This window comes from Schistocerca nitens, chromosome 9 (assembly GCF_023898315.1).
Source record: "Schistocerca nitens isolate TAMUIC-IGC-003100 chromosome 9, iqSchNite1.1, whole genome shotgun sequence".
NCBI classification, from domain to species: domain Eukaryota; kingdom Metazoa; phylum Arthropoda; class Insecta; order Orthoptera; family Acrididae; genus Schistocerca; species Schistocerca nitens.
Window position 1 is genome coordinate 81,440,526 of NC_064622.1, and position 24,845 is coordinate 81,465,370.

General features: G+C 42.4%; 1 protein-coding gene across 1 annotated transcript in view; it reads right to left on the bottom strand.

Moving 5' to 3' along the window:
* Nucleotides 1–5,019: 5,019 nt before the first annotated feature.
* LOC126204022 (uncharacterized PPE family protein PPE62-like) overlaps nt 5,020–24,845 on the bottom strand; it is a 189,262-nt gene continuing 169,436 nt past the window's right edge. Inside the window, exon 4 of the mRNA XM_049938449.1 lies at nt 5,020–5,854. Within this exon, the coding sequence (XP_049794406.1) occupies nt 5,020–5,854 (835 nt within the window). The remainder of the gene's footprint in view (nt 5,855–24,845) is intronic.

Here is a 24,845-nt window from a genome sequence, read left to right on the forward strand (position 1 = left end):
GATGAGCAAGATATATGAGACAGGCGAAATACCCTCAGACTTCAAGAAGAATATAATAATTCCAATCCCAAAGAAAGCAGGTGTTGACAGATGTGAAAATTACCGAACTATTAGTTTAATAAGCCACAGCTGCAAAATACTAACACGAATTCTTTACAGACGAATGGAAAAACTGGTAGAAGCCGACCTCGGGGAAGATCTTTGGGATTGGAATTATTATATTCTTCTTGAAGTCTGAGGGTATTTCGCCTGTTTCATACATCTTGCTCACCAGATGGTAGAGTTTTGTCAGGACTGGCTCTCCCAAGGCCGTCAGTAGTTCCAATGGAATGTTGTCTACTCCGAGGGCCTTGTTTCGACTAAGGTCTTTCAGTGCTCTGTCAAACTCTTGACGCAGTATCATATCTCCCATTTCATCTTCATCTACATCCTCTTCCATTTCCATAATATTGGCCTCAAGTACATCGCCCTTGTATAGACCCTCTATATACTCCTTCCACCTTTCTGCTTTCCCTTCTTTGCTTAGAACTGGGTTTCCATCTAAGCTCTTGATGTTCATACAAGTGGTTCTCTTATTTCCAAAGGTCTCTTTAATTTTCCTGTAGGCAGTATCTATCTTACCCCTAGTGAGATAAGCCTCTACATCCTTACATTTGTCCTCTAGCCATCCCTGCTTAGCCATTTTGCACTTCCTGTCGATCTCATTTTTGAGACGTTTGTATTCCTTTTTGCCTGCTTCATTTACTGCATTTTTATATTTTCTCCTTTCATTAATTAAATTCAATATTTCTTCTGTTACCCAAGGATTTCTACTAGCCCTCGTCTTTTTACCTACTTGATCCTCTGCTGCCTTCACTACTTCATCCCTCAAAGCTACCCATTCTTCTTCTACTGTATTTCTTTCCCCCATTCCTGTCAATTGTTCCCTTATGCTCTCCCTGAAACTCTGTACAACCTCTGGTTCTTTCAGTTTATCCAGGTCCCATCTCCTTAAATGCCCACTTTTTTGCAGTTTCTTCAGTTTTAATCTACAGGTCATAACCAATAGATTGTGGTCAGAGTCCACATCTGCCCCTGGAAATGTCTTACAATTTAAAACCTGGTTCCTAAATCTCTGTCTTACCATTATATAATCTATCTGATACCTTTTAGTATCTCCAGGGTTCTTCCATGTATACAACCTTCTATCATGATTCTTAAACCAAGTGTGAGCTATGATTAAGTTGTGCTCTGTGCAAAATTCTACCAGGCGGCTTCCTCTTTCATTTCTTAGCCCCAATCCATATTCACCTACTACGTTTCCTTCTCTCCCTTTTCCTACCGACGAATTCCAGTCACCCCTGACTATTAAATTTTCGTCTCCCTTCACTATCTGAATAATTTCTTTTATTTCATCATACATTTATTCAATTTCTTCGTCATCTGCAGCGCTAGTTGGCATATAAACTTGTACTACTGTAGTAGGTGTGGGCTTCGTATCTATCTTGGCCACAATAATGCGTTCGCTATGCTGTTTGAAGTAGCTTACCCGCGTTCCTATTTTCCTATTCATTATTAAACCTACTCCTGCATTACCCCTATTTGACTTTGTGTTTATAACCCTGTAGGCACCTGACCAGAAATCTTGTTCCTCCTGCCACCGAACTTCACTAATTCCCACTATATCTAACTTTAACCTATCCATTTCCCTTTTCAAATTTTCTAACCTACCTGCCCGATTAAGGGACCTGACATTCCACGCTCCGATCCGTAGAACGCCAGTTTTCTTGCTCCTGATAACGACATCCTCTTGAGTAGTCCGCGCCCGGAGATCCGAATGGGGGACTATTTTACCTCCGGAATATTTTACACAAGAGGACGCCATCATCATTTAATCATACAGTAAAGCTGCATGCCCTCGGGAAAAATTACGGCCGTAGTTTCCCCTTGCTTTCAGCCGTTCGCAGTACCAGCACAGCAAGGCCGTTTTGGTTATTGTTACAAGGCCAGATCAGTCAATCATCCAGACTGTTGCCCTTGCAACTACTGAAAAGGCTGATGCCCCTCTTCAGGAACCACATGTTTGTCTGGCCTCTCAACAGATACCCCTCCGTTGTGGTTGTACCTACGGTACGGCTATCTGTATCGCTGAGGCACACAAGCCTCCCCACCAACGGCAAGGTCCATGGTTCATGGGGGGGGGGGGGGGGGTAGACTTCGAGAAAGCTTTTGACAATGTTGGGTGGAATACTCTCTGCGAAATTCTAAAGGTGGCAGGGTAAAATACAGGGAGCGAAAGGCTATTTACAATTTGTACAGAAACCAGATGGCAGTTATAAGAGTCGAGGGGCACGAAAGGGAAGCAGTGGTTGGGAAGGGAGTGAGACAGGGTTGTAGCCTCTCCCCAATGTTATTCAATCTGCATATTGAGCAAGCAGTAAAGGAAACAAAAGAAAAATTCGTAGTAGGTATTAAAATCCAGGGAAAAGAAATAAAAACTTTGAGGTTTGCCGATGACATTGGAATTCTGTCAGAGACAGCAAAGGACTTGGAAGAGCAGCTGAACGGAATGGACCGTGTCTTGAAAGAAAGATATAAGATTAACATCAACAAAAGCAAAACGTGGATAATGGAATGTAGTCGAAATAAGTCTGGTGATGCTGAGGGAATTAGATTACGAAATAAGATCTTTAAAGTAGTAAAGGAGTTTTGCTATTTGAGGAGCAACATAACTGATGATGGTCGAAGTAGAGAGGATATAAAATGTAGACTGACAATGACAAGGAAAGCGTTTCTGAAGAAGAGAAATTTGTTAACATCGAGTATAGATTTATGTGTCAGGGAGTCGTTTCTGAAAGTATTTGTATGGAGTGTAGCCATGTATGGAAGTGAAACATGGACGATAAATAGTTTCGACAAGAAGAGAATAGAAGCTTTCGAAATGTGGTGCTACAGAAGAATGCTGAAGATTAGATGGGTAGATCACATAGCTAATGAGAAGGTATTGAATAGAATTGGGGGGAAGAGGAGTTTGTGGCACAACTTGACAAGAAGAAGGGATCGGTTGGTAGGAAATGTGTTGAGGCATCAGGGGATCACAAATTTAGCATTTGAGGGCAGTGTGGAGAGTAAAAATCGTAGAGGGAGACCAAGAGATGAATACACTAAGCAGATTCAGAAGGATGTAGTTTGCAGTAAGTACTGGGAGATGAAGAAGCTTGCGCAGGATAGAGTAACATGGAGAGCTGCATCAAACCAGTCTCAGGACTGAAGACCACAACAACAACAACATGTGATAGACTACAAAACGCTAGTGGGTGTAGTTATAAGAAGTACAAATGCCCTGACTGCCTAGAAAGAAAACTCGTGGCCACCAGCTTCGATATAGGCAAAAATGCAGATAGAGAAATTGGCTTCCTCTCTTGCAGACAATCGTCGAGTGTTTGAGAAAGGCAACTTTCGCTGCACTGAGATGATAGCGAGAGTCATTAGCCTTAACTCTTAAGGAGGTAAACTGCTCAGTCTCCTAGTACGGAGAATCGCACCGAGTACTGACACTGCACACTTGCGAGCGATCTGAGGGCAGTGACATACATGCTATTCCAGCCAAATAGAGTGTACCATGCCAATTAACTTACCTAGGGAATAACTATGAGTCTCCGCTTCACTGAAGATGTAGGAAATGTATCTGACTGGTGTTTAACAGTCAAAATTTAGAATAGATTCTCAGGTTCCCAGGTCGCGCCGACGGCTTCCACTGCCGCCGCAACGCAAGGTAAACACACTCACGCTTGTGTCATCCCAGCAAGTGACATTCAGTCGACTCTCAGAACAGCGGTCGTCTCCGTTTCTTTTTTGTGCATTCAACCATGACCTGTAGTTAAACATATCAGGATTTTCAATCCTAATTGAAGCAGAAACGCGAGATGTCCGATCTAACAAAAAGGACTGATCAGCCACTGTAGAGTTACAAATTGTTTTAATTCCATGCTTTCTTGATTCCTCTTTACCAACCCCTGTTTAATTTTGGGCATTTTCATTGTGCATTTCAGCGTAATTGATATCTCTGGCCCCAAGTGTATTTAATTTGTTTGTATTTTTATCGACCCCAGACATGGTCATCAACCATCCTACCATTAAAGCACCTTATAATAGTTAGGAACTGCCGTTCATAGTTGTGAAAATCCAGTATCAATATTTTACCATCCTCTATGTAAATTTGCTAAGAGTGCTATGTCATGAAGTCATACTTACATTAAAAATAAACCTTAATAACGAAAATTTAAGATTTTCATTTTTTGCCAACATATAGTTACGCTTGAACCTGTACCCTCATTTCTGTTAGCAATAACGTTCCCCTTACAGGGAATGTAGTGGATCCAGTATTGAGATCATTGTCTGGTTACATCACTGTCCATACTGCTGCACTCTTCTGATCTCTGCATGTGTGAGATGGTATCATACTATCTTACACGCCGTAGGTTCAACACCAAATTCCTAGAACACTCACAAAGCGTCCTTGCACAACTGTGATAGGAAGACAGATCAGAACCAGTCTCACGTGTGTTTGTTCAGAAGGAGAAGTCATAGGAAAGTCCTCGAAAAAATGTGAGGAAGTCATGTGGACAGTGTGCATATTGTGCAGGATGGGAGCAAAGGCTGACAGTAGAAGGATCTCACTCTCCCCAAACCAGTAACTGCTCACCTGACCGTGGGCCAGTTCCACCGTATTGATGAAATAAGGTTAAAAATCTTCAAATTCTGTTCTTTGCTCATTTACGATGATATTTATCCTACCTTTTGATCAATTGGATATAAAAGCTATACTCATGAATCTATACAAAAAGGATGCTCAGATCAAGCATTAAAGGGCAACAGTAGAAGAGATGCAGGTTGGAAACAAATGGGAAAGCTGGGTTATGTTGAAGAGTAGGATTTCGCAGAAACATCCTTATAGATGTACTGCAGGGAGCAAAACCGGATATGTGGAAATCGTACACTGTGCTTTCGACTTCGAACATAATTACTGATCGCTGATATTTACCTTTCTTTATTGGTGCCTGTGTAGACTGCGTGGTTGATGATTCTGTTGTTGATGATTTTGTCGTTTCCGTCGTCGACGTTCCCGTCGTCGATGTTGCCGTCGTCGATGTTCCCGTCGTCGACGTTCCCGTCGTCGATGTTGCCGTCGTCGATGTTCCCGTCGTTGACGTTCCCGTCGTCGATGTTGCCGTCGTCGATGTTCCCGTCGTCGACGTTCCCGTCGTCGATGCTGCCGTCGTCGATGTTCCCGTCGTCGATGTTCCTGTGGTCGACGTTACCGTCGTCGACGTTCCCGTCGTCGACGTTCCCGTCGTCGACGTTCCCGTTGTCGATGTTGCCGTCGTCGATGTTCCCGTCGTCGATGTTCCTGTGGTCGACGTTCCCGTCGTAGACGTTTCCGTCGTCGATGTTCCCGTCGTCGATGTTCCCGTCGTCGACGTTTCCGTCGTCGACGTTACCGTCGTCGATGTTCCCGTCGTCGATGTTCCCGTCGTCGATGTTCCCGTCGTCGATGTTGCCGTCGTCGATGTTGCCGTCGTCGATGTTCCCGTCGTCGATGTTCCTGTGGTCGACGTTCCCGTCGTAGACGTTTCCGTCGTCGATGTTCCCGTCGTCGATGTTCCCGTCGTCGACGTTTCCGTCGTCGACGTTCCCGTTGTCGATGTTCCCGTCGTCGATGTTCCCGTCGTCGACGCTCCTGTTGTCGATGTTCCCGTCGTCGATGTTCCCGTCGTCGATGTACCCGTCGTCGACGTTCCCGTCGTCGATGTCACCGTCGTCGATGTTCCCGTCGTCGATGTTCCCGTGGTAGACGTTTCCGTCGTTGATGTTCCTGTAGTCGATGTTTCCGTCGTCGATTTTTCATCTCTCCCCTTCCTCTGGACTTCCGTCGTCGATGTTCTTTTCGTCGATGTTCCCGTCGTCGATGTCCCTGTCGTCGACGTTCCCATCGTAGATGATTCTGTAGCTGCTGAGCGAACGTCTAGTTGATCCATCATGTTTTCATCTGTTACTAGGGCTTCCGTTGTCATTAGATCACCTTGAAGAGATACATGTTTGTTTCGTGAATTATTTTCATGGACTTTGTCTACTTGAACATCATATTTTACTTTATGATTAAAAGAGACTTGCATACTGTGTAAGCTTAAAATATTAAAAACTCTGGAAATATGTTAGGCAAACATTTTTTCTTTTGTCTTACTACCATCTCTTGTCAAGTCGTTCCCCTCCTAGTCTCTGTCTATACAGACGCATGTAAATATATATGATGACTTCATAATAATAATTACCATCAAACAGCTATTATGCTTTGCACCTTTTCATAGGTATTTTTAACAGCCTATCCTTTGGATGTGTTGCTGAGTTTTATTAGAATCAGCTGACTTGATGAGATCTGCTTAGCTGCCTTTGCGGATATCTCACTATTGCCCTCATGGCGGAGGAAGTCTCCTGGAAGAAAGCTGCAACTGCCGTACAAGGTGACTAAGAATCAGTTCGACTTGGTTTCAATGTAGAACAGTATGCAAAGATTTGTGGAGAATTTGCCCATATGGCTGTCTTGCGTTTGCGTTATTAGCAACTCATATCTGTATTCAATGGAGTGTTAACACACTTTGTGGAACTTAAAACATCTACACCATACCCCCTGCCCTCTCTTTCCCCAAGGAAGTGTGGGCACAGCCAGAGATTCATAAGGTGAGCTGCAGAATCATCGGTATAACTTTCTGAAACACCCTATAGTTGCTTTTTGTTACCAAGTGCGACAGAGAGACTGGGGAACTGACTGCTCATTCTTAATTTCGTAGACCTATGAAGGAGGGAAGGAAATGATTATAATCCCGTGACCTTGCTTCCCTCACACTTCTAACTTCCTACCACACATTTCCACCCTGTTACATACCCTAGAACAGAACTTATCCCTTAATATGGTTCTACTGCACTCAGATGTGGTACACACATTTAATATTTTTTCTTAATCCACTTCATTTAGCAATAAATTTCAATTTTATAAGATTTAAAACAATATTTTCAGTAAACTGCGATTTTTCCATCCCCTGCAACGTGGAAAATATTAGTCCTAGAGAAAAAATAAATAAGACCTTTTTTGAAGGAAACATAATTAAGTTTAATTGCATACGGAGAAAGAGTTTCTCTAGAAGCCACGGTTTACGAGATGCTCAAGTGAGATAACAATCCGACGTAAAGATACAGTGCCTAAAGAATTATCTATACGTGACAGATGTTCCCATCGCACTGCTACTAGTAACAGTCGCAAATGTCACCGGTTATGAAACAATTAATAATATCTGGACTGAGAGCGGCGCAGTAGTGTCATATAAAGAGGCCGGCCGTTGTGGCCATGCGGTTCTAGGCGCTTCAGTCTCGAACCGCGTGACCGCTATGGTCGCAAGTTCGAATCCTGCCTCGGGTATGGATGTGTGTGATGATCTTAAGTTAGTAAGGTTCAAGTAGTTATAAGTTCTAGGGGACTCATCAGTCCCCTAGAACTTAGAACTACTTGAACCTTACTCAGAAGTTAACTCCCATATTGCTCAGAGCCATTTCAACCATTTTTAAAATAAGAGCCATTTTTCATATAAAGAGGCCATCCCCAGCAAAGGTATCACTCGTTTGGAAACGAGCAGAGGTATTTCAGTCCAAATACATGTTTCAAATCTACTGAATATACACTCCTGGAAATGGAAAAAGGAACACATTGACACCGGTGTGTCAGACCCACCATACTTGCTCCGGACACTGCGAGAGGGCTGTACAAGCAATGATCACACGCACGGCACAGCGGACACACCAGGAACCGCGGTGTTGGCCGTCGAATGGCGCTAGCTGCGCAGCATTTGTGCACCGCCGCCGTCAGTGTCAGCCAGTTTGCCGTGGCATACGGAGCTCCATCGCAGTCTTTAACACTGGTAGCATGCCGCAACAGCGTGGACGTGAACCGTATGTGCAGTTGACGGACTTTGAGCGAGGGCGTATAGTGGGCATGCGGGAGGCCGGGTGGACGTACCGCCGAATTGCTCAACACGTGGGGCGTGAGGTCTCCACAGTACATCGATGTTGTCGCCAGTGGTCGGCGGAAGGTGCACGTGCCCGTCGACCTGGGACCGGACCGCAGCGACGCACAGATGCACGCCAAGACCGTAGGATCCTACGCAGTGCCGTAGGGGACCGCACCGCCACTTCCCAGCAAATTAGGGACACTGTTGCTCCTGGGGTATCGGCGAGGACCATTCGCAACCGTCTCCATGAAGCTGGGCTACGGTCCCGCACACCGTTATGCCGTCTTCCGCTCACGCCCCAACATCGTGCAGCCCGCCTCCAGTGGTGTCGCGACAGGCGTGAACGGAGGGACGAATGGAGACGTGTCGTCTTCAGCGATGAGAGTCGCTTCTGCCTTGGTGCCAATGATGGTCGTATGCGTGTTTGGCGCCGTGCAGGTGAGCGCCACAATCAGGACTGCATACGACCGAGGCACACAGGGCCAACACCCGGCATCATGGTGTGGGGAGCGATCTCCTACACTGGCCGTACACCACTGGTGACCGTCGAGGGGACACTGAATAGTGCACGGTACATCCAAACCGTCATCAAACCCATCGTTCTACCATTCCTAGGCCGGCAAGGGAACTTTCTGTTCCAAAAGGACAACGCACGTCCGCATGTATCCCGTGCCACCCAACGTGCTCTAGAAGGTGTAAGTCAACTACCCTGGCCAGCAAGATCTCCGGATCTGTCCCCCATTGAGCATGTTTGGGACTGGATGAAGCGTCGTCTCACGCGGTCTGCACGTCCGGCACGAACGCTGGTCCAACTGAGGCGCCAGGTGGAAATGGCATGGCAAGCCATTCCACAGGACTACATCCAGCATCTCTACGATCGTCTCCATGGGAGAATAGCAGCCTGCATTGCTGCGAAAGGTGGATATACACTGTACTAGTGCCGACATTGTGCATGCTCTGTTGCCTGTGTCTATGTGCCTGTGGTTCTGTCAGTGTGATCATGTGATGTATCTGACCCCAGGAATGTGTCAATAAAGTTTCCCCTTCCTGGGACAATGAATTCACGGTGTTCTTATTTCAATTTCCAGGAGTGTATATGCTCCAAGGGGCTCAACCGGGATACGGAGAAGAAGTGACTTTTTAAAAGACGCAGTGTTAGACGTTTTACCAAATTTACCAATTAACATAATAATGGGACGGGATTCTAATTGTACGCTGCGGAAAAATGATCAGACAGCAAATTTTAAAACTTGTCGCGAGATAGCTGGAAGTGGTAATCAAAGAACTCAGTTTTTAGACACTTCGGCTTCCTTCCTCTCGCAAATCAGAGCAGATCGAACCTACGTCAATACAGGGTTTATGCCTAACGTAATAGATTGTGAGTACTGGCCAGTGAACATTTCGCATCATATCGCCTACCATATAACCTTCAGACATATGTCGAAAGCAACTTGTCTTCCTACATTAGTTATTTCTATTTTATGCTGAGCCATTGCATTAACAGGTGTTTCTTTTTTATATAAGTCACGGCTCATATTTTATTTCATTACATTACACTAATAGTCACAAATAAATAAAATGTTTATTTTATTAAATTACACTTGGCGCCGGTAGTAAGTGTTCTGCAGCATCTATGATTGAATATCTACAGAATTCTTATCAGTATATTTTTTGTGTTTAAATAGCTCGGTGCATATTCACCAATAACTGAATTCACTGAACACTTACTAGTGGGGCCGAAATCGAAACTGGAATCGTCCGACCTATCTCCATTGTTGTAATTTATTACCTGTATGTATATCAGATATAGTGAATTGTAATTAATGCATGTACCATACGCACGGGAATTACAGCAAGCTGATAGAAAACTGAATGAGTGATCGCAGACCGACGCTGTTTCTTACATATGACATAGACCGTAAGGTAAGGAACCGAATGCACGCGGCCAGGTTTCTAATTAAAACTAGTCAGCAGCACCTGGGCACCTGCAATTAAAACAATCTGTACACATAGCTTTCTTCTAGTTTTTCATTTGTGACTATTAGTGTGGGGAGTGTTAAGAAGTTATAGTCTGAATTTATTTGTGTGAAGTGATTAGTATCAGCTAGCAACATGGTTAGGCCAAATACTAGATGCAACCGTGTGGAAGTTGAGAATTATGAAAGTGATGACCAATTAGAGAATATTCCTGGATCATTGGCAGGAGGGTCGGGAGCTAATGAAAATGAACAAGCTACGATCCCACATCAAAATATAGTATCGCAGACTGATATTTCTCAACCGACTATACAATCGCTGGGCGGACAAGAGAATGTCGAGACTGCGAGAGAAATCAACTGCGAGAAAGCAGACGAAAGTATTCGCGCGCAGGTCGACTTCGCAAATCCAAGCGATATGCTTGCACAGCTATTCTGGAAATTAGAATTAATGGAACAGCAGAGGAAAAGAGTGCGAGGAGGATCTCCAACGCCAGCATGAGTTTTTCGAAAAAGTTGAGACTAGCCTAATCGCCACAGTGGACGAGCGGTTAGTCATACGCGAACAAACGTTGATAACAAACACTGAATCGTGCTCTTGACGATACGGATCAACGCATATTAGAACATGTTAACAGCGAGATAGAAAAGGTTAAATCTGAGGTATCGGAAGTGAAGAAAAATTTATAGGAATTACCCGATAAAGTAAATACTTTGGCCGGAGAGGTATCAGAGGTCAAAGAGGTGCAGGAATCCCTCGATGCCAAAGTTAAGCAATTAACCAAAGGCATCGAGGAAATCTCTTTAACTATTGAGCGCAAGGTAGAAGCTGAAGTGAAGCTTATAATGCTTGACCATGTTGAACACAAGAGACAGCAAGGTACTTCCATGCACCACGAACCCGTAAGACCCGAGATTACAGAAAAGCCAGTGAATGACTATGATAATAGAATCATGAACTGTGCCGCACCTAGTCCCTGTTCCAGTCGTTCATGTAATGCACAGCAGGCCGAAAATTATGCTTCAAATCGAGGCGCGTGTGGAAACCCACTAGCAAACAGTGTAACTGTCAGTCCATATGCAGCAAATACAGGTAAAAATAACCCGATAATTGTTCGCAATGAAGCACACACTCTGACCACACTGAAACAGGAAGAGATTACTGAAACATAGACAATTTCAGGTATTTTCGGAAGAGAAAAAATCCTGTCATCCAGGAGTTTTAAGAATGTGTTACCTTCATCGTGGCCGGAAAGGCAAAAGATACAGTTTGTTATCTCATATATTACCGGAGATGCCGCATTATGGGCATCTGAAGTTGCAGAGAACTGTCATTCTTTTTGTGAGTTCGAGCAACAATTTTTGGCCAAATTTTGGTCGGCTAGTATACAAGAGGGATTGCGGAAACAGGTATACAATTCGGAGATGTACAATTTCCAGCAAGGGACACTTAGAAAATATTTTGAAAAGTATATTAACAAAACAAGGTACTGGTCCGAGCCGATCGCTTAGGATATTGAAATCTAAATTGCCGATCTCAATAAGGAGAGAATTGGTACACGTACCTGATAACGACTTAGAGACATTCATGTCGGTTGTGGATTCTCTAGATTTGATACAAGAGGATGCACGACCACAAAGCAATAACGGTGAGGTGATAAATAATAACCATAAACCTAGAAATAACGGTTATGGAAGTCAAAACCGAAATAATAATTGGGAACATGGATGTGGCGGCAATAGCTATGAGAGAGCGAATGGACAAAAAGGAGGTAATGGGAATAGAGGAAGTGGTATGTCGAGCGGTAACTGCTCGCCCAGTAAGGATAGAAATGACACGATGAATCGAAAAAGGAGAAACTATGAGAATTACGGAAGTAATTTTCAACCTAAAAATATGAAACAAGGTGGCCAGTGGTGTCAGAATGTTACTGCTAACTGGTCACCGCAGTCAAATAGACGTGAGCAGGGAGTCCCGATTAATGTGTCGAGGCTATTCTCATGCCGCGGAATACTGCGACTCCAACATGGGTTACTACACCAAGTACCTCACAAAATAGTGCGAATAGACAGCACAATGTGCAAATAGTACAAGTTACCGAGGAGAACCAGTCAAACTGCAGGGGGTCGATGTATGCCTTCAGCACTCGACCACCAGGAATAATCGCACTGCTATGCTGCGCTATAATGGCGGCCAGGATTTTCGGGAGGAATTACTTACCGAACCGCGTAAATGTTCTGACCAGCAAACAGAGATTGTGCAGACTGTAGTACTCGTGAAAGTAAACGGTGTACATGCTAAAGTTTTGATTGACACAGGAGCGGCTCTGTCAGTCATGTCTGAAGATTTCTTTAACGTTATTAACGACAATAAGAGACTGCCTAGGTTGCCGGTTCAAAATTGTAAAATTACGGGGGCGCTAAAGGGAGAGGCACAAAATGTCAAGGCCCAGGTGCAGGCAGGAATAGAAATAGGAAATGATGCGGTATTATGCACGCTCCTCATCGTTAAAAATTTAACTGCATCCTGGGATGGGACATCCTCAGGGAAAGGAGTGCTATAATCGACATCCCTCAGGGCTTGTGTTTCCTGCGAACGCCTACCAAGGATTTGCAGTTTGATTAAAACAATGGCAAGGTACAATAGGTATTGTCGGTGGTTCGAAAAGAAAGAAGTAGAATATTCAGGATAATGTACCACTAAAGGCGTATCCTGAAACAAATGAGCAATATGACGAAGAAGTCGTTCAGATACGACAGGAGATTCAATCCAAGGTTAAGGAGTCAGGATATTTAACCGATGAGCAGCAGCATGAGCTCTCTAAATTATTGAGTGATTACGCTGGCACATTTTCGGAAAAACCCGGAATAATTCAAGGCTACATATATGATATGCAGGCATACCCGCATCAGACGTTTTGTCATGCTTCTTATTCCGTGCTGTGAAGTAAACGTGAAGCTGTGTGGAAGGAAATAAAGAAAATGTTGGATTGGGGAATCATTGAACCGTCCCTTTCTCCCTATAGTAGTGCCTTACTAGCTGTGGGAAAAGCGGATGGGAGTATCAGATTGGTACTTGATGCTAGAGACATGAACAAAATCATAATACCAGTAAGGACAAGGCCAGAACACCTGGATGAGCAAATACAGAAGTTTCAGGGAGTAAAGTTTCTATCAAGTATCGATTTGAAAAGGTCATATTGGCAGGTCACGTTAACAGAACAACGTAGGAAATATACTGCCTTTATTTTTGGTGGGAGGACGTACCAATTTCGCGTGCTTCCATGCGGTTTGAATGTCAGTGCGGGTGTATTTATCTCTGCATGAGACACTGTGCTAGGACCAGAATTTACTTTAATAAGCAAGAAATTTTATGTTCATGTGTCAATATCATTGATATTTTTGTAGTTTTAAGATAAGATACGGTGGTAATAAGACCTTCAGTCTGAAGGATGAACTTGATTTCGAAACAAAAAGAAGTAACAACGAATAACTTGAATTGAAGGTAGAATTAAAAGACAGTTGTCAGTTTTGTGTGTATATGCTAATTTCTTGTGCATTTTTTTGCAAATACCCAATTTTTTGGTAAATAAAATTTGATTTAATATTATGTGATGAAGAACTTTCCAGAGTACATGAGAAATAATAACGTGAAATAGTGACTAATAATTGACTTCTCGGTGAGTGAATATAAACAAGCATATCATGAATACTTAAGAACACTATTGAGACCACATGATAGTTTGTTTCGTCCAGTAGTGGTCTTCAGCTATGTAAATGCATGCGTCCGAGGGGCACTATTGAGAACTAAAGAGAGCATCCCAGCTAGAGAAAGTAACTTCATGACACCAAGTTTAAGGTTGAGGTCTATCAGGAAATGAAGTGTGCGAAAAGATGGATTGTATCCATGAAGTTGAGACCTGGTCTTAGGGCAAACGGTTCCTCACTTAAAATTTAGAATAGTTAAGGGTGTGGATCTGTGATTCATGGCTCATAACACACATGTAACTGCCTGAGGATCGGTAGTCCAGATGGCCCAAGGTCTACTTTCGGCACGAAAGGATGAGGGCAGTTGATGACAAAATCTTATAAATAGCATAAAATCCTAATGTGGACAAACTGTTAATGTCACGAGTTGTCAAACTGAAAATGTGATGTCAATCTTATCAGGATAAATAATGTTTCAATAGACAGTATATGTGAAACAATGTCAGTTGTAGAATCATCAGCGTGTGCTGTGTAAGAAAAGAAAAACATACTAGCAAACGCATCAAGACTGTGTCAATGTAGGGGAGAGTGGGGGAAATACACGCACCTAAGGAAAAATCGATGTGAACCATTCGTTACGTCATTAAAACCTACGAAAATAAGTACATACCATACAATGGACATTTCTCCACATATTCCAATCGTCTGTAAATAGTTATAAAGAGTACCTTAATTTTGAACATTAAAATAAAAACAAGTGCAAATGCGTGGTATTCCCCACCCATGAGGGTAATGACACGCAAAGCACTGGGTAATAACACGTAAAACAAGCAAACCATAAAAATGTACAATAATTGCTATTTTTATTTGCTTATTAGTTACTACAAATAGTAAACAGCATATTTAAGAACGAAATAATGTAATTCTACAAACATCTCTTATAATTTTTGTTTTTTACGTTTTTATTGATGTGAAAAGAGTTCATTTTCTCATACAGCAAAGATCGCACTTGTAACCTTTTGGAGTGTTCCAGCCACTACATTCTTCATGACTGCATCTGCTACAAGAAATACATCGGTACCATACTTCTCCATCTTTCCCAAACTCTCCACAAACTAAACAGACATCTGAAATCGCCAATGGACCAATATCATCCATTTCATCGTCATCACAAATGTTCTGCAAGTCCAGATTTAGGTCATCCTCGCTGCTACTTTCATTTTCTTGGTGGTGTTTCTTCTTATATAATGTCTGTTTCTTCTTTGGGACTTTTTTTAAGTTGCAGATTTCTCCACTTATCTGCTTTATCCTTAAGATTTCTTTTCTTGTTTCCTTCAGCTATCTTTTTGTTTTTTTATTGATAACTCCGTTAGCAGTTTATTTTTCTCTGGAGTTGCTGTAAGGATCACTGACTTTCCCTTAGGTTTTCCCTTGGCTTGTTTCGTCTTAGGAAGAACTTGATTTTGTTTTGGAACTAACGTGCTTGACACATGCACTTTCAGTTGATGTTGTTGTGACCTCTTCTAGGCCTACTAGAAGTGGAACATCTTCTGCTGAAGATCGAGGAATCTGTTCTTGACTCCTTTTGGAGATATGTAGCTCGTTTGTAGATGCAACCACTTCATTTCCATTTGTTGCATTCGGAACCTCTTCATCTTCAAGGACAACACTCTGAAGATCTCACATTGTTGTAAATTGTCACGCTGAAATTTGTTTGGATTGAAAGGGCAAATCCCACATGCCTTAAACCCTGACTGCCCTTTGTCCATGGTAGCGACCTTAATATATGAATTATGAAAAAGTTCTGCTAACTCATATGGTGTAATTTTTTGATACACCTGTGACTTCATATACATGTCACATTCACGATTGAAGACTAATTTTAAGGAGGGAAAGAATGTAACATCTAGTGGTTGAAGCTTGTGAGAAGTGTGTGGAGGTATGATTACCATGACAATAGAATGTTTTTTACAAAATTCAAAAATGTCAAGTGAAATGTGGCTGCTGTGATTATCTAAAATCAGCAGCACAGGATCATCAATAGTTGATTTTACATTGTTCTGAAAATGTTAGATCCATTCGAAAAATAATGACTCATTGGACCAGCTATTGACGGAACAACCATATACTGCTCCAAATGGTCCATCATTACTTAAGAGATTTGAGCTCCTCTTCCTGGGGAAGATAAACATAGGAGGGATGTTGGTAGCAGCAGCACTGAGACAACATATCACAGTCATGTTTTTCCCCCAAGACGTGGCCCCACCTATTTGTTTAACACCTTTAGGAGCCAAAATTCTGTCGGGCTTTTGTACAGTATTTATGCCCGTTTCATCGACGTTGAACACTCGCCCCTCTTTAAATTTATATTTTTCAAAGACACGTTCTAAATTTTTAAAATATGCATTAACCTCTTCTTCATTAAATGCCTGTATTCTGTTAATGCTAGTTGCTTCAGGTTTTCTCATGCTAATACTTGAGTTTCTTTTTAAAAATAAAGCTAGCCAATCCTTTCCAGCTAACCTAGATAACTTATCAAAATTGTTTGCAATGTTGTTAGCCTGTGCATACTCAAATGCAATCTTTTGCAGCTGGATGCATGTAAGGCCATAGAATAGCTTGGCCATTGTAATAACATGATCCATAATCTCAATTTACTGTTCTGTCGAAAATGTTGGGTTTCTTCCAAGTTTTGGACCCTCGGTATTTTTAACCTTCATTCTCGTTCGCAGGTAGCTTCATGAATCCCGAAAGCTCTTGATACTTCCCTTATTTTTCTTCCAGATTTGATGGCATCAAGAGCCTTACAAAGTTCCTCTTGCATCCGTTTTGGTTTCTGGGTTTTTCTTTTATAATATCTACCCATCTGAAATTTAAAAAAAAAACCTCGTTAGTATAGAAAATATAACCTGCAAGGGGGAATACCACGCACCTCAACAGCTGCGTGGCATTACCCCACTGTAAGTTCGATGACTAACCTAGGCATAACTCGGCACCTAATTCAAATAGCGGGACAAATCTACGATTAAATTAAAGGTTTAATCTAGGGTTAGTAGTTGATATGCAAGAATTACATTAAAGCAACTTATAGTAGCACTTACCTTGCAAAATATAGCTGACCAAAATTACATGAGACACGCCGAAAATAAACAATACTTCACTGCTCCAACAAGGCCACTGGAAAATGGCTGGCGTAAGCTGCATAGTAGTTGTCACTCCTGCCGGCAGGGTGTAGCACCAACTAGGAACAGCTTGCGCCATTCAAACTGCATAAATCAGCCTGCATGGGATTACCCACTTGCGTGTAATTCCCCCACCTTCCTACATTTTGTTTATCAGTTAACAATTTAAGGAGAAAAAGACTCTGCAATTGAAGGATGACGAATGACATAGTAATTTATTTTGTTCTGATATAAAAAAGTAGTTTTAAATAGTTAATATGTGAAGACTATAGCTGGGCAGCAAAGATGACTTCACGAAATAATATGAATGGTAATATCGTGTGAAGCTAAATGTTTTACACGGGGATCTCGGTAGTAAGTGTGAACCAAAGTGAATCTACCTTTGGACACCAGCTATAGTGACAAGGTAGAAAACTTAGTGTTATACAACTGTGTACGTGCGTGTTGCAGACTACGGTAAAGAATTGGAGTTTATGTAAAGTGACTACAAAAGTTCACAGGACATTCTAAGAGTGCCAAACCTAGCTAGTCACGAAGTAATAAACTGTATAATTTTATAAGAAATTTGACAGAAAACATATCGTGTCCCAAAAACTGGACTGAAGGTTACTCGGAAACTTGAATACGTTACGGAACATTGAAACAAACACTCGTGAATGAATACTGAATGAATGAACTTCTAATAACTCTCTTTTTCCCTCTAGCCAGTAACATCTGTTACGGAATTACTTAACACTAATGCTAGTATCGGTTATTTCATGTTCTGCTGAGACGGCTAGCAAGCAGAGGCTAAACAGCCGACCAGGGGGCCAACGGCCGCCGCTCAACAATCGCCAGTCCGCGCGCTGGGGGGCGCCTGGCAGCTTCGACACGTGCAGCATCGCCGCGCCACCATCTTCGTTACACCGGCGCCGCAACTGCGGAGAATCACTATCGACAACGTGTGTTGTGGTACCAAGCTCCAATTATAGGAGTCAAAGTGTGTCTGCCACGAGAAAGTAAAAAGTGTGCTCCGATTATCACATATGAGAAATTTATGTAATATACAGGGCGTTACAAAAAGGTACGGCCGAAATTTCAGGAAACATTCCTCACACACAAATAAAGAAAAGATGTTATGTGGACATGTGTCCGGAAACGTTTAATTTCCATGTTAGAGCTCATTTTAGTTTCGTCAGTATGTACTGTACTTCTTCGATTCACCGTCAGTTGGCCCAATTGAAGGAAGGTAATGTTGACTTCGGTGCTTGTGTTGACATGCGACACATTACTCTACAGTACTAGTATCAAACACATCAGTATGTAGCACCAACAGGTTAGTGTTTTGCAGTCGGTGCAATGTTTACAAATGCGGAGTTGGCAGATGCCCATTTGATGTATGGATTAGCACGGGGCAATAGCCGTGGCACGGTACGTTTGTATCGAGACAGATTTCCAGAACGAAGGTGTCCCGACAGGAAGACGTTCGAAGCAATTAATCGGCGTCTTAGGGAGCACGGAACATTCCAGCCTATGACTCGCGACTGGGGAAGACCTAGAACGACGAGGACACCTGCAATGGACGAGGCAATTCTTCGTGCAGTTGACAATAACTCTAATGTCAGCGTCAGAGAAGTTGCTGCTGTACAAGGTAACGTTGACCACGTCACTGTATGGAGAGTGCTACGGGAGAACCAGTTGTTTCCGTACCATGTACAGCGTGTGCAGGCACTATCAGCAGCTGATTGGCCTCCACGGGTACACTTCTGCGAATGGTTCGTCCAACAATGTGTCAATCCTCATTTCAGTGCAAATGTTCTCTTTACGGATGAGGCTTCATTCCAACGTGATCAAATTGTAAATTTTCACAATCAACATGTGTGGGCTGACGAGAATCCGCACGCAATTGTGCAATCACGTCATCAACACAGATTTTCTGTGAACGTTTGGGCAGGCATTGTTGGTGATGTCTTGATTGGGCCCCATGTTCTTCCACCTACGCTCAATGGAGCACCTTATCATGATTTCATACGGGATACTCTACCTGTGCTGCTAGAACATGTGCCTTTACAAGTACGACACAACATGTGGTTCATGCACGATGGAGCTCCTGCACATTTCAGTCGAAGTGTTCGTACGCTTCTCAACAACAGATTCGGTGACCGATGGATTGGTAGAGGCGCACCAATTCCATGGCCTCCACGCTCTCCTGACCTCAACCCTCTTGACTTTCATTTATGGGGGCATTTGAAAGCTCTTGTCTACGCAAGCCCGGTACCAAATGTAGAGACCCTTCGTGCTCGTATTGTGGACGGCTGTGATACAATACGCCATTCTCCAGGGCTGCATCAGCGCATCAGGGATTCCATGCGACGGAGGATGGATGCATGTATCCTCGCTAACGGAGGACATTTTGAACATTTCCTGTAACAAAGTGTTTGAAGTCACGCTGGTACATTCTGTTGTTGTGTGTTTCCATTCCATGATTAATGTGATTTAAAGAGAAGTAATAAAATGAGCTCTAACATGGAAAGTAAGCGTTTCCGGACACATGTCCACATAACATATTTTCTTTCTTTGTGTGTGCGGAATGTTTCCTGAAAGTTTGGCCGTACCTTTTTGTAACACCCTGTATATCAATACGTAACTATTGTCACTGTATTTGTTTAGTATACCTTTTCTCTGACCTAATTCACTTGCGGAATAGTCAATTAATATGTCCTTAAGCAATAACAATATTCACATTGTCTTTTTTTGAGACACTGGATAAATGTTCTAATAGTCCGAAGACCCTGGGCTGCTTTTTGACTCCCGGTTTTCCCATGACCGTGAACCCAATTGGGGGGGGGGGGAGAGGGGGGGTTAACATAAGTCGTATTCCGGTGAGTTTAATCAACATTTTTCAGGACTGAAACTTCTGTCACACAAATATGGAGATTATACTTGCTGTACCTTACCATTTGAGAAAACACGCATTTTAAATGATAATATGCGCAAACTAATTTTAGAAAATAACTCCATAAACATGCAGGTACAGTCGTGTGGAAGAACTGAACAGTACTGTGGTATGTCTGGTTGAAATACAACCTTTTGTCCCAGCCATACCAGGGGGCGATTGTACTGTTTCTCCTGGGTGGACTTGGGTTTTAAAAAATGTAGACTAAATATTACGATAAATTTTATAAATAATCGACAAGTACGCCAAAGAAGAAGAGATAGAACTACAATGGACATGTTATTCCCTGGGCTCTTGCGCTTCTATGCATTAACTATCTTTCCTTTGTCTTTCACTTATCTTATCTGCTTGGATTCGGACCTAAGAGGACGTTCTGGTGGAAAGCTCATCTTGCTGTACTAGCTTATAATGTAAGTTGTACTTAAAACCAGAAAAATATAATGGTTATTTTGTCAAAGGAATTTGTGTATGTAGTCAATCTGTTGTGAGTCTTATACCTAGACTGCCGTAAGTAGATATGGGCCTTAACGAAGAATTTTCATTGTTAGGCGCCATCTTAGAAAAATCTTTAACATTTTTCTTTTAGCTCATCTACGAGACGTGCCCTCGGTTAGGACAATTAACTTTATTTCAGATCCCACGAGACCGGAGGCAGCTACTAATATTTTAACAATTTTATTTACAAATTTTCTTTATATAACGAGATAACATCGCAGGCAGAAAAGTTCTGGTCACAGAATTCCAGTTCCATTATAGGATTTCATTTGTAGATGCTACTCTTGTTACCTTATATTGGGGAATCGAGACGAAACCACGATAAGTTACGTATTATAGTAATGTTCATCGAACAGACTTGGAAAATATTCCCTGGTGCAATAAGCACACGACTTCTCACGAACCTGGAATAATATCCATAGTGTTGGGAAATAGGAAAAGGACAATTAATTATCGATGATTACGTAACTACCCTGAGAACTGAGCTAGTTACTGAGTGCTTATACACGTCGGGCTAAATTAAAGAACATATTACACTGTTAATAATATTCCTACATCAGTTATTTCTCTTTTATGCTGAGCCATTGCATTAATGAGTGTTTCTTTTTTATATAAGGCACGGCTCATATTTTATTTCATTACATTACACTAATAGTCACGAATAAATAAAATTTTTATTTTATTACATTACACGCGATACCTGCCAATTTAAGCACCTCACTACTGCGCAACGAAGACTAAAACAGCAGATCAAAGAAACTTCTATCAAATGTCTCCGATTTCAACCAAGATACATGTAACGGATTAGTTGGTGGGTTGAGTACGTTAAAGCACTATTTAGGAAACGCGTCATTCAGTATTCCAGAAACACAGCATAGTGACAGTCGACCGAATACTACTTCTGCTGCTTGTCTGACCAGTATGGCAACCTTTCCGACTTGAATGATAATACGTATATTAGATATAAAACGAATAAACTCGGAAATAACTGCTTCGGCTCGGAGATTCTTGGACACAAAGCGAACAATGTCACGAAATATGGATGACAAGGCGTAGGAACGTACTTTCCTACTCCACGTCTTAAGGGAAACCAAACGATGTAAACAGAAAGTGAATAACCATCTGAAAGAACTTGGTAGCATTAATGTCAAGCACATGGGGAAGAAAATAATGCATAATCAATTCAATTGAGACCCATTTAATGTGCCGCTACGGTACATGGTTCAAATGGCTCTGAGCACTATAGGACTTAACTTCTGTGGTCCCCTAGAACTTAGAACTACTTAAACCTAAGTAACCTAAGGACATCACACACATCCATGCCCGAGGCAGGATTCGAACCTGCGACCGTAGCGGTCGCGCGGTTCCAGACTGTAGCGCCTAGAACCGCTCGGCCACAACGGCCGGCTACGGTACATCATACCATTAGATACCGACACCGCTGCTGCTACAAAAGGGGCTCAATATGGCGCCCATCAGTCCCCAGAAGAGTCTGAAAGCGGAGGATTGCTATCTGCACAGCAGAACGAAGCGTGTCTGTAGGTATGCTGGCTACCTCTCTTGGTCCGCTGTACTTCAGATCTACATCTACATCTAAAGTGCCTGGCACAGGGTTCAGTGGACCACCTTCAAGTTGTCTCTCTTCCGTTCCACTCTCGAACAACGCGCGGGAAAAACGAGCACTTAAATTTTTCTGTGCGAGCACTGATTTCTCTTATTTTATCGTGATGATCATTTCTCCCTATGTAGGTGGGTGTCAACAGAATGTTTTCGCAATCGGAGGAGAAAACTGGTGACTGAAATTTCATGAGAAGACCCCGTCGCAACGAAAAACACCTTTGTTTTAATGATTGCCCCTCCAATTCACGTACCATGTCTGAGGCACTATCTCCCCTACTTCGCGATAATACAGAAAGAGCTGCCCTTCTTTGTACTTTTTCGATGTCATCCGTCAGTCCCACCTGATGCAGATCCCACACCGCACAGCAATACTCCAGAATAGGTGGTGGCAAGCAGTCTCGTTAGTAGACCTGTAGCACCCAAGAGTTCTGCCAGTGAATCACAATCTTTGGTTGGCTCTACCCACAACATTAACAATGTGATTGTTCCAATTTAGGGTATTTGTAATTGTAATCCCTAAGTATTTAGTTGAATTTACAGCCTTCAGATTTGTGTGACTTCTCGCCTAATTGAAGTTTAGCGGATTTCTTTTAGTACTCATGTGAATAACTTCACACTTTTCTTTATTCAGGGGCAATTGCCACTTTTCGCACCATACAGATAGCTTATCTAAACCATTTTGCAATTCGTTTTGGTCATCTGATGACTTTGCAAGACGGTAAATGACAGCATCATCTGCAAACAATCTAAGACGGCTACTGGGATTGTTTCCTACGTCGTTAATATAGATCACGAACAATGGAGGACCTATAACACTTCCTTGGGGAACGCCGGATATTATTTCTGTTTTACTCGATGTCTTTCCGTCTATTACTACGAACTATGACCTTTCTGATAGGAAATCACTAATCCAAATAAGACAATATTCCATAGGCACGCAGTTTGGTTAGAAGACGCTTGTGAGGAACGGTGTCGAAAGCCTTCTGGAAATCTAAAAATATGGAATCAGCACATGTATGAATGTTCCTCTGGAAAACCCTGTCCTTCAGGTAGCCGCACAACCAGAAATCACAGGGAGTGAGATCAGGAGATTGAGCCGGCGAAGCATTTGGCTGATAATTCGATAGATCCAAATGTCTCCAGAATGAGGGGGTCACTCTTCAACGGAGTGTGCGCTGATATTAAACTTCCTGGCAGATTAAAACTGTGTGCCAGACCGAGACTCGAACTCGAGAACTTTGCCTTTAGCGGGCAAGTGCTCTACCATCTGAGCTACCCAAGCACGACTCACGCCCCGTCCTCACAGCTTTACTTCTGCCAATACCTCGTCTCCTACCTTCCAAACTGTACAGAAGCTCTCCTGCCAACCTTGCAGAAGTAGCACTCCTGAAACAAAGGAATTGCGGAGACTTGGCTTAGGCACAGTCGTTTGACTATTGAAAATGGTTCCAACAAGCCACCACTAGAAAAAAACTGCTCTGTTTCGCAATAACTCAAGATGTAAAGTAATACCACGATACTACAAATATCAGGGAACACCTTATCACAGATAAGACTGTCCGTAAGGCTAGTAAGCTCACATTTATTACAATAAATGACATACCTGAAATGTTACCACTCTCATTATTACGTCAGATAGGTAATGCACGTAGTAAGTTCTTCGTATTCATGATTTCCTCTTGAAAGTAACATACCGTACTTATTATTTAACATAAAATGACATTAAAAATTTAAGTTATTCACGAGCAGCTAGTTGAGAATATGTATGAACTTCAAATGACACGACGAAGCTTCTCGTTCTGCATATGGATTGAAACCCAGGTCATGCAAACTAAGCAAAGATTTCGTTACTGACGGAAACTAACAGTCATTCCTGATTAGGCATACAGAGAGTGATATACCTCGATTTTAGACAGTATCAATTAACAAATATCAACTTTAAATTACATAACGCAGACATTTTTAACGGACGCGAATTCCTACAAAGCATCTACTGTCCCTGTTAACGAACTACGAGAGATGTTAAATATTGCTTCTTCACAAGTAACTTACTTGAAATGCCGTAAAGCTTTGTTTTGGACAGGGATTCGAACCCAGAACCTAATCGGATTGATATCGAAGCACAATCAACTGTGACATACCGGATTTTCTCGGTAGTAGTCCTTCCCAGGACTCCAACCCGGCACCTATCGCTGTTATATTCCAGAGAAAACGAACGTTAAATATGGGTTTGTTGCATATATATATATATATTACGAGTGGAATATGAACGTGTGGAAAATTACGTAACTCTACATCTACATCTATACTCCGCGAGCCACCTTACGGTGTGTGGCGGAGGGTACTTATTGTACCACTATCTGATCCCCCCTTCCCTGTTCCATTCACGAATTGTGCGTGGGAAGAACGACTGCTTGTAAGTCTCCGTATTTGCTCTGATTTCTCGGATCTTTTCGTTGTGATCATTACGCGAGATATATGTGGGCGGTAGTAATATGTTGCTCATCTCTTCCCGGAATGTGCTCTCTCGTAATTTCGATAATAAACCTCTCCGTATTGCGTAACGCCTTTCTTGAAGTGTCCGCCACTGGAGCTTGTTCAGCATCTCCGTAACGCTCTCGCGCTGACTAAATGTCCCCATGACGAATCGCGCTGCTTTTCGCTGGATCATGTCTATCTCTTCTATTAATCCAACCTGGTAAGGGTCCCATACTGATGAGCAATACTCAAGAATCGGACGAACAAGCGTTTTGTAAGCTACTTCTTTCGTCGATGAGTCACATTTTCTTAGTATTCTTCCTATGAATCTCAACCTGGCGCCTGCTTTTCCCACTATTTGTTTTATGTGATCATTCCACTTCAGATCGCTCCGGATAGTAACTCCTAAGTA